The sequence below is a fragment of the Cyanistes caeruleus genome, chromosome 38, assembly GCF_971803275.1.
Source record: "Cyanistes caeruleus chromosome 38, bCyaCae1.hap1.1, whole genome shotgun sequence".
NCBI classification, from domain to species: Eukaryota; Metazoa; Chordata; class Aves; order Passeriformes; family Paridae; genus Cyanistes; species Cyanistes caeruleus.
The window spans coordinates 502042-512500 of NC_141739.1; the positions used below are offsets into that span (position 1 = coordinate 502042).

General features: G+C 45.0%; 1 protein-coding gene across 1 annotated transcript in view; it reads right to left on the bottom strand.

The window, feature by feature from the left end:
* Window positions 1-529: 529 nt before the first annotated feature.
* LRFN3 (leucine rich repeat and fibronectin type III domain containing 3) overlaps window positions 530-10459 on the bottom strand; it is a 12713-nt gene continuing 2783 nt past the window's right edge. The window contains exons 2-3 of the mRNA XM_086872078.1: window positions 2522-3937; window positions 530-1004 (exon numbers count right to left, since the gene is read on the bottom strand). Coding sequence (XP_086728204.1) covers window positions 530-1004; window positions 2522-3918 — 1872 coding nt within the window. The 5' untranslated portion in view covers window positions 3919-3937. The remainder of the gene's footprint in view (window positions 1005-2521; window positions 3938-10459) is intronic.

Here is a 10459-nt window from a genome sequence, read left to right on the forward strand (position 1 = left end):
ACCCCGGATCTCCTGGGATCCACCCCGGATCCACCCCAGATCTCCTGGGATCCATCCCAGATCTCCTGGAGCATTCCCAGATCTCCTGGATCCATCCCGGATCTCCTGGATCCACCCCGGATCCACCCCGGATCTCCTGGGATCCACCCTGGATCCACCCCGGATCCATCCCGGATCTCCTGGGATCCACCCCGGATCTCCTGGATCAGTCCCAGATCTCCTGGAGCATTCCCAGATCTCCTGGATCCATCCCAGATCTTCTGGATCTCCATCCCAGATCTCCTGGATCCATCCCGGATCCACCCCGGATCTCCTGGGATCCACCCCGGATCCACCCCAGATCTCCTGGGATCCATCCCAGATCTCCTGGAGCATTCCCAGATCTCCTGGGATCCATCCCGGATCTCCTGGGATCCACCCCGGATCCACCCCAGATCTCCTGGGATCCACCCTGGATCCACCCCGGATCCACCCCGGATCTCCTGGGATCCACCCCGTCTCTCCCACCTCCCCACCCCCACCCCTTCCATCACGACCCCACCTCCGCCCCTTCCCCTTTCTCCCCTTCCCACTCCCCTGCCCTCCCCTTCCCGCCGCTTCCGGAACATTCCAGCTGCTGCCAGCTCTCCCCCAGCTTGGAGCTGGACCTGCCCATGGAGCCGCTCTGGGAGCCGTTGGTCTGGGAGCAGACGTTGGATTTCCCCTTGGCCTTGGGCTGGTTGTTGTGGATCTTGTACTTCATGAGGAGGATGAAGATGAAGACCAGCACCGAGGCCACGATGATGCCGCCGATGACGATGATCATGGTCCCGCCCAGGAACTGCGCCTGCAGCGAGCGGCAGGGCCGGAATTCCGGCCGCGTGGAGAAGCGGGAGCATCCCAAAGGCCGCGTGGCCGGCAGGGAGCTCCGCGAGTCCGAGAACACGGCCAGGACGCAGAGCTCGTAATCCCGGCCCGGAGCCAGGTCCGACAGCGAGAAGGAGGCGCTGGGGGCCGGGATCATCCTGAAACGGCAACGGGAATCCGCGTTTCCCAGGGAATTCCGACTTTTTCCCGGATTTTCTGGGCTTTTCCCAGTTTTTTTGGCATTTTTTCCATTTTTTTTGTCCCTTTTTTCCCATTTTTTTCCATGTTTTTTTGCCCCATTTTTCCATTTTTTTTGCCCTTTTTTTCCATGTTTTTTCACCCCTTTTCCCATTTTTTTCCATGTTTTTTCACCCTTTTTTCCTGGTTTTTTTCCCTTTTTCCCATTTTTTTCCGTGTTTTTTCATCCTTTTTCCCCATTTTTTTTTACTTTTTTCCCATTTCTTCCATGTTTTTTCGCCCTTTTTTCCCCATTTTTTCCATGTTTTTTCGCCCCATTTTTCCCATTTTTTTGCCCTTTTTTTCCATGTTTTTTCACCCTTTTTCCCCATGTTTTTGCCCTTTTCTCCCATTTTTTCCATGTTTTTTCGCCCCTTTTTTCCCATTTTTTTCTGTGTTTTTTCACCATTTTTCCCCATTTTTTTGGATTTTTTCCCCATTTTTTCCATGTTTTTTTGCCCCTTTTTCCCATTTTTTGGGCATTTTTCCCATTTTTTTCCACATTTTTTTCACCTTTTTTCCCCATTTTTCAGACTTTTCTCCAGCCCAGTTTTCCGGCCCCTTTCCCACATTTCCCACCCCTTTTCCATCCCTTTTTCCACATTTTCCACATTTCCCACCCCTTTTCCATCCTTTCCCACATTTCCCACCCCTTTTCCATCCTTTTTCCATCCCTTTTTCCACATTTTCCAGTCCCTTTTCCATCCCTTTTCCCACATTTCCCACATTTTCCATCCCTTTTTCCACATTTCCCATCCTTTTCCCACATTTCCCACATTTTCCATCCCTTTTTCCACATTTTCCATCCCTTTTTCCACATTTCCCATCCTTTCCCACATTTCCCACATTTTCCACCCCTTTTTACACATTTTCCATCCTTTTCCACATTTCCCACCCCTTTTCCATCCCTTTTTCCACATTTTCCATCCTTTTCCACATTTTCCAGTCCCTTTTCCATCCCTTTTTCCACATTTTTCATCCCTTTTTACACATTTTCCATCCTTTTCCCACATTTCCCACATTTTCCATCCCTTTTTCCACATTTCCCATCCTTTTCCACATTTTCCATCCCTTTTTCCACATTTCCCACCCCTTTTCCATCCCTTTTTACACATTTCCCACATTTTCCACCCCTTTTTCCACATTTTCCATCCCTTTTTCCCCATTTTCCATCCTTTTCCACATTTTCCACCCCTTTTTCCACATTTTCCATCCCTTTTTCCACATTTCCCATCCTTTTCCCACATTTCCACCCCTTTTCCATCCCTTTTTCCACATTTTCCATCCTTCCCCACATTTCCCACCCCTTTTCCACCCCCATTCCCCGCCCATCCCCCCATTCCCCGCCCATCCCCCCACCCCCCGCCCGCCCCCAAATTCCCATTTTTTTTTATTTTTATTTTTTTGGGGGAATTTTTCCCCCGGGGAATCAAATCACCGATAAACCAGGATCTCATCCCCCGAGCTGTTGTACTGGATCTGGTACATCCTCAACCCTTCCAGCTCCTCCTGCGGCGGCCACCGCACCAACGCCGACGTCGCCGTCACCTCGGCCACCACCACCCCCCCTCCTCTCTCCCCCTTCTCCAGCTTGGAATCGTTGGAGAAGCTGGATTTGGCCGAAATCAGGATATCCGACGGCTCCGGCCCCGCTTTTTTCCCCCCTTCCTCATCCTCGCACTCCGTCCCGTTCCCTTCCGCCGTCACCCGGAACTCCACCGGCGCCGTCGACTCGCCGGCGGCGTTGGAGGCGATGCAGGTGAAGGTTCCCTGATCGCCCAACGTCGCTTCCAGGATATCCAGAGTCCCGTTTTGGTAGGAAACCGTCCTGGAGGTGTTGGCCACCAACTTGCCGTCGGGAGCGATCCACCGCACGTAAGGATCGGGATCTCCCACGGCTTTGCACTTCAGGGACGCGCTCTGACCCACGGCCGCGGCGAGTTTGGGCGTCCTGTGGGTGATCATGGGAGGTTCGCAGACGAATTCCTCCTCCCGGATGCTCCAGAAGTATTTTCCCATCAATTCCGGCGGCGAGGCGCAGGTTTCCAGGTCGTCCTCGCGCGTCAGGCGCCGCAGCCAAACCAGCTCGCAGTTACAGTGGAGAGGATTCCCGCCGAAACTCAACACCAGGGAGCTCAGCGGAGAACCTTTGGATTTGGCGTAAACGGGAATGCGGGAGAACAAAGGATCCGGCGGGATTTTCTTCAACTTGTTGGAGGTCATGTCCAACCTGGCCAACTTGTGGAGGTTGGAAAAAATCCCCTCGGGCACGAACTCGATCAGGTTGTGATCCAAACTCACCGTGTTGACGTTGGACAACTTGGCCACCGTCGCCCACGGGACGTCCACCAAGTTATTGTAGGACAAATCCAAATCCTCGATGGTCTCCAAGAAATCGTCCAAGGATTTGGGCGAGATGAAGCTCAGCTGGTTGTTGCTGAGGATTAAATGGCGTAAATTAATTAACCCCTTGAAGTGGTCCTCGTTAATGGACGTCAGGCGGTTGCTGTCGAGGTGGAGGGCGTGGAGACCCCTGAGGTCGGCGAAGGCGTAAGGCATGATCTGGCTGATGGTGTTGCGCGACAGCGTCAGGTGGATGAGTTGGGTCATGTTGGCGAAATCCCGCTTGCGGAGGACGGTGATGAAGTTGTCCATCAGGCGGAGCTCGGCCGTGCGCCGGTCGATGCCGGACGGCACGAAGAGGAGGCCGGTTTTGGTGCAGAGGATGGTGAAGGAAGGGGAGAGGTTCTGGCAGGAGCAGCGCTTGGGGCACGGTGGGGAGTTGGAGGCGGTCGTGGTGAAGAAGAAGAGGAGAGGGAGCAGGAGGGTTTCCATCGTCGGGAAAAACGGGAATCTGGGAGGGGAAAATGGCGGAATTAGCAAAAAAAATGGCGGAATTGCGAAGAAAATGGCAGAATTCGCAAAGAAAATGGCGGAATTTGTGAAGAAAATGGCGGAATTTGTGAAGAAAATGGTGGAAACGGGAAGAAAATGGCGGAATTCACAAAGAAAATGGCGGAATTCGCAAAGAAAATGGCGGAAAGTGGAAGAAAATGGCGGAAAATGGAAGAAAATGGCGGAAAATGGAAGAAAATGGTGGAATTCGCAAAGAAAATGGCGGAAAACAGAAGAAAATGGCGGAATTCGCAAAGAAAATGGCGGAAAACGAAAGAAAATGGCAGAATTAGCAAAAAAACCAGAGGAATTTTGGTGAATCCGTTGAGTTTTGGGGTTAAAACCAAGTTTTAATTCTAGAAGGTACTAGAGATTCGACTGAGAGAAAAATCCTGAACTTGAGAAGGAAAAACGGGATGGAATTGAGAGAAAAATGGGAGAAATCCATGGAAATGTGGTGGAAGAGGATGGGGAAGGAAGGGGAGAGGTTCTGGCAGGAGCAGCGCTTGGGGCACGGTGGGGAGTTGGAAGCGGTCGTGGTGAAGAAGAAGAGGAGAGGGAGCAGGAGGGTTTCCATCGTCGGGAAAAACGGGAATCTGGGAGGGGAAAATGGCGGAATTAGCAAAGAAAATGGCAGAATTCGTGAAAAAAATGGCGGAATTTGCGAAGAAAATGGTGGAAAGTGGAAGAAAATGGCGGAAACGGGAAGAAAATGGCGGAATTTGCAAAGAAAATGGCGGAAAATGGAAGAAAATGGCGGAATTAGCAAAAAAAACGGAGGAATTTTGGTGAATCCATTGAGTTTTGGGGTTAAAACCAGGTTTTAATTCTAGAAGGTTCCGGAGATTCGACTGAGAGAAAAATCCTGAACTTGAGAAGGAAAAACGGGATGGAATTGAGAGAAAAATGGGAGAAATCCATGGAAATGTGGTGGAAGAGGATGGGGAAGGAAGGGGAGAGGTTCTGGCAGGAGCAGCGCTTGGGGCACGGTGGGGAGTTGGAGGCGGTCGTGGTGAAGAAGAAGAGGAGAGGGAGCAGGAGGGTTTCCATCGTCGGGAAAAACGGGAATCTGGGAGGGGAAAATGGCGGAATTAGCAAAGAAAATGGCGGAATTCGCGAAGAAAATGGCGGAAAACGGAAGAAAATGGCGGAAAATGGAAGAAAATGGCGGAAATTGGAAGAAAATGGCGGAAAACGGAAGAAAATGGCGGAAAATGGAAGAAAATGGCGGAAATTGGAAGAAAATGGCGGAAAACGGAAGAAAATGGCGGAATTCGCAAAGAAAATGGCGGAAAGTGGAAGAAAATGGCGGAATTCTCAAAGAAAATGGCGGAAAAGGGAAGAAAATGGCGGAATTCGCAAAGAAAATGGCGGAATTCGCAAAGAAAATGGCGGAAAGTGGAAGAAAATGGCGGAAAATGGAAGAAAATGGCAGAAAATGGAAGAAAATGGTGGAATTCGCAAAGAAAATGGCGGAAAACAGAAGAAAATGGCGGAATTCGCAAAGAAAATGGCGGAAAACGAAAGAAAATGGCAGAATTAGCAAAAAAACCAGAGGAATTTTGGTGAATCCGTTGAGTTTTGGGGTTAAAACCAAGTTTTAATTCTAGAAGGTACTAGAGATTCGACTGAGAGAAAAATCCTGAACTTGAGAAGGAAAAACGGGATGGAATTGAGAGAAAAATGGGAGAAATCCATGGAAATGTGGTGGAAGAGGATGGGGAAGGAAGGGGAGAGGTTCTGGCAGGAGCAGCGCTTGGGGCACGGTGGGGAGTTGGAAGCGGTCGTGGTGAAGAAGAAGAGGAGAGGGAGCAGGAGGGTTTCCATCGTCGGGAAAAACGGGAATCTGGGAGGGGAAAATGGTGGAATTAGCAAAGAAAATGGCGGAATTTGCAAAAAAAATGGCGGAAAGTGGAAGAAAATGGCGGAATTCGCAAAGAAAATGGCGGAAAGTGGAAGAAAATGGCGGAAAATGGACGAAAATGGCGGAATTCGCAAAGAAAATGGCGGAATTCGCAAAGAAAATGGCGGAAAGTGGAAGAAAATGGCGGAATTCGCAAAGAAAATGGCGGAAAGTGGAAGAAAATGGCGGAATTCGCAAAGAAAATGGCGGAAAATGGAAGAAAATGGCGGAAAACTGAAGAAAATGGCGGAATTCACAAAGAAAATGGCGGAAAATGAAAGAAAATGGCGGAAAATGGAAGAAAATGGCGGAAAATGGAAGAAAATGGCGGAATCAGCAAAAAAACCGGAGGAATTTGGGTGAATCCGTTGAGTTTTGGGGTTAAAACCAGGTTTTAATTCTAGAAGGTTCCGGAGATTCAGCTGAGAGAGAGAAATCCCAAACTTGAGAAGGAAAAATGGGAAAAATCCATGGGAATGTGGAGGAATTCTGAAAAAAAATGAGATGAATCCACGCAAATACGGCGGAATTTGGGAAAAATGGGGATAAATCCATGGAATTGGGGAGAAAACCAAGTTTAAGGTCGGGTTTTAATTCTAAGATGTCGAAAAAATTCCCGGTTTTGAGGAAAATCCTGAATTTCAGAGGGAAAAATGGGAGAAATCCATGGAAATGTGGATTAATTTGGGAAAAAAACGGGAGGAATTTGGGAAAATGTGGAATAATTTCGGAAAAAATGGGAGAATTCCATGTAAAATTCCTGAAATCTGCAGTAATTCCCATTATTTCCTCTCCATTACCCCTGGAATTTTTCCAAGCTGGTTCCCGACATCCCGAATTTTCATCAAAATCTGGGCCACGGCCAAGAAATCTCCATAAAAAGCCGGGAAAAAAAGCGGGAAAACCCTCGGGATTCGTTCCAAATCCAAATTATTCCTGAAATTCCATCCAAGGAGGGAAAATCCTCCCTGAATTCCAGGGAAATTCGAGTTAAAAATCACTAAAAAAAGGGAGTTTGGGTGTTTTGTTATTCCAGGTTTTCCCATGGATTGGGTGGGAAAAAAATGGAATAAAATTTGAATATATTTAAATAAAATGGAATCGAATTTTGAATTTTAATTGAAAGAATAAATCCAAATATTAATCATTAATAACGGGGATAATGAAGAATTTTCGATTCGAAAGAATGGGATGAAAAGAGTTCATTAAAGTGAAATTAATTAAAATTAATTAAAAATTGATGGCGGTTCAAAGTTGGGAGGAATTACAAAGAAATGAAAAATAAGAGTAGAAATGGTCATAAAAAGAAAATAAAATTAATTATTAATTAATAAAATTAATTAAATTAATTAAATTAATTAATAAAAAGAATGAAATGAAAATAGTAAGAATGGGAATTAAGTAATAAAATTAAGAAATGGGAATAAAAATAAATTAAAAGAAATAAGATTGAAATAAAATCAAAAAGAATAAAAACCAAACATTAAGAAGTAAAGAAATAGAAATAAAAAATTAAAAATAAAATGATTTTAAATAGAAAATGATTGATCAAAATAAAAATGAACTTAAATTAATTCTTTAATTAATTAATGAACATATTTATTAAATAAATATATTTATTATCTTAATTTAAATAAGAATAAAGTACAAATTAATTCCATTTAAAAATTACTTTTATTAATATTAATTTATTGATTAATTTATCATTAACATCATTCTTTAAAAAGGATCTTTATAAGGAATTAAAAAAAAGAAATGGATTAAAAACAACAATAAACAAAAATTAATTCAAATTCCAATTAATCAGAATTAAAATAAAGGAATAAAAAGGATTTCGAATCCAAATAACCCCGAAATAACCAAAATTAACCCAATAATTAAATAAATCCCGTTAATTGGACTCAATCAATTAATTAATACAAACTCATTAATCCAATTCATCCCTCGGGAATAAAAAAAATCCCAAAACTCCAGGAAATCCACAGGAATTTCCCTTTTTTATCCCAAAAAAAATCCCCTGGGCTGAGGAAAAAGAGGCTTTTCCCGCTTTTCCCAGAGAATTCCAAGGGGAAAAGTTGGGAATTGGGCAGGGCCAGGCCCAAAATTCCAGGATTTCTGAGGGAAAAGTTGGAAAAGTGGGAAGTGCTGAGGGTAAAATTCCAAAGTTTTGGAGGGAAAAGTGGGATTTGGAGTAGGCCAAGATCAAAATTCCAAGATTTCTGAGGGAAAAGGGCCCAAAATTCCCAGGATTTGAGGGGAAAAAGGAGAATTTGGAGTAGGCCAGGCCCAAAATTCCAGATTTCTGAGGGAAAAGTTGGAAAAGAGGGAAGTGCTGAGGGTAAAATTCCAAAGTTTTGGAGGGAAAAGTGGGATTTGGGGTAGGCCAGGCCCAAAATTCCCAGGATTTGAGGGGAAAAAGGAGGATTTGGAGTAGGCCGAGCTCAGAATTTCAGGATTTCTAAGGGAAAACTGGGAAAAGAGGGAAGTGCTGAGCACAGAATTCCACAATTTCTGAGGGAAAAGTGGGAATTTGGAAGGTCCAGGCCCCAAAATTCCAAGAATTGTGAGGGAAAAGGGCCCAAAATTCCCGGGATTTGAGCGAAAAAAGGAGGATTTGGAGTAGGCCAAACTCAAAATTACAAGATTTCTGAGGGAAAAGTGGGAAAAGTGGGAAGTGCTGAGGGTAAAATTCCAATGTTTTAGAGGGAAAAGTGGGATTTGGGGTAGGCCAGGCCCAAAATTCCCAGGATTTGAGGGGAAAAAGGAGGATTTGGAGTAGGCCGAGCTCAGAATTCCAAGATTTCTGAGGGAAAAGGGCCCAAAATTCCCGGGATTTGAGCGAGAAAAGGAGGATTTGAAGTAGGCCGAGCTCAGAATTCCAAGATTTCTGAGGGAAAAGTGGGAAAAGTGGGAAGTGCTGAGGGTAAAATTCCAAAGTTTTGGAGGGAAAAGGAGGATTTGGAGTAGGCCAAGATCAAAATTCCAAGATTTCTGAGGGAAAAGGGCCCAAAATTCCCGGGATTTGAGGGGGAAAAAGTGGGAATTGGGGTAGGCCCAGGCCCCAAAATTCCAAGATTTTAGAGAGAAAAGGAGGATTTGGAGTAGGCCGAGCTCAGAATTCCAAGATTTCTGAGGGAAAAGTGGGAAAGTGGGAAGTGCTGAGCACAAAATTCCACAATTTCTGAGGGAAAAGTGGGAATTTGGAAGGTCCAGGCCCCAAAATTCCAAGAATTGTGAGGGAAAAGGGCCCAAAATTCCCGGGATTTGAGTGGAAAAAGGAGGATTTGGAGTAGGCCAGACCCAAAATTCCAAGATTTCTGAGGGAAAAGTGGGAAAAGAGGGAAGTGCCAAGGCCCAAATCCCAAAATTTGAGGGAAAAATTCCCCACCCACCCCCCTTTATTCCAAGAAATTTCCCCAAAACCTCAGGAATTTGGGATTTTCCCGGTTCAAATCAATAAAATTCCTTCCTTTTCCATCCCCAAATCCCATTTTTTTCCATCCCAGGGAATGGAATTCCCCCTCAGGATCCCAAAATTCCAGAAATCCCAGAAATTCCAGGCCCGAATCCAAAGCAGGAGGGATCCATGGATTTGGGGAAAAAAAAAAAGTGATTTTTTTTTTTTCCCCCCATTTTTCCCAGTTCCAGGTACAAATTCCCAAATCCCAAATAAAATTCCTTTGGAATTTGGGAATTCGGGAGTTAAAAAAAAACCAAAAAAAATGGATTTTTTTTCCCCACTTGGAAAAACATTCCCAGGATCTTAAAAAAATGTGGAATTCCGGCTTAAATTATATAAGGAAAAGGGGGGTGAGGGGTGGAATTCTCATCCAGGTGCCAGCAAATCCCGATTTTCCAGGAAAAAAGATGGAGAATCCCTGGAATGCTTCACTTTAAAGGTCAAAACTCCTCCAAAAACCCCTTTATTCCTTAAAAAAAATGGGATTTTCCATGAAAAAAAAGCGATTTTTCCAAGCTCTAACCGGCAACCCCGGCAAGGAATTTCCCCTCGGGGCTGCAGAATTCCCAAAAAAAATGAAAATATTGGAATTTTGGGGGGGTTTAGAGTGAAAAATCTTTATTTTTTAATGGGGAAATCCGGGTTTTCATCCCGGTTTTTCTTCCCGGGAAAATTCCCGGTGGGAATTTTTGATGTTTCCCGGGGGGGGAGGGGTGGGAAAAATGGGAATTTTGGGGGGGTTTGAGGGGGTTTTTGGGGTTTTTTTTTAGGGATGAGAATTCCAAAGGCGCCGCCGCAACGCGGGAAGGACGCGCCCTGCTCGGAGTGAAAAAAAAAAAAATCGGGAATTGCAGGTGCCGAAAAACCGGGAAAAACCTGGAAAAAAAACCGGGAAAAAACCCAGAAAAAAAAATAAAAATAAAATAAATCAAGGCAAAAAAAAAAAATAAAAATAAAAACCGAGTCGGTTTTAAGGAAAAATAAGGAAAAATTGGGAAAATCCCGAGGATTTTGGAGGAGAGAGAAGGGAAAAGGAAAACCGGGAACACCTGGAAAAAGCCACACCTGGAAAAAAAAAAAAAAACCGCACCTGGATGACACGGCGGATTTATGGGATG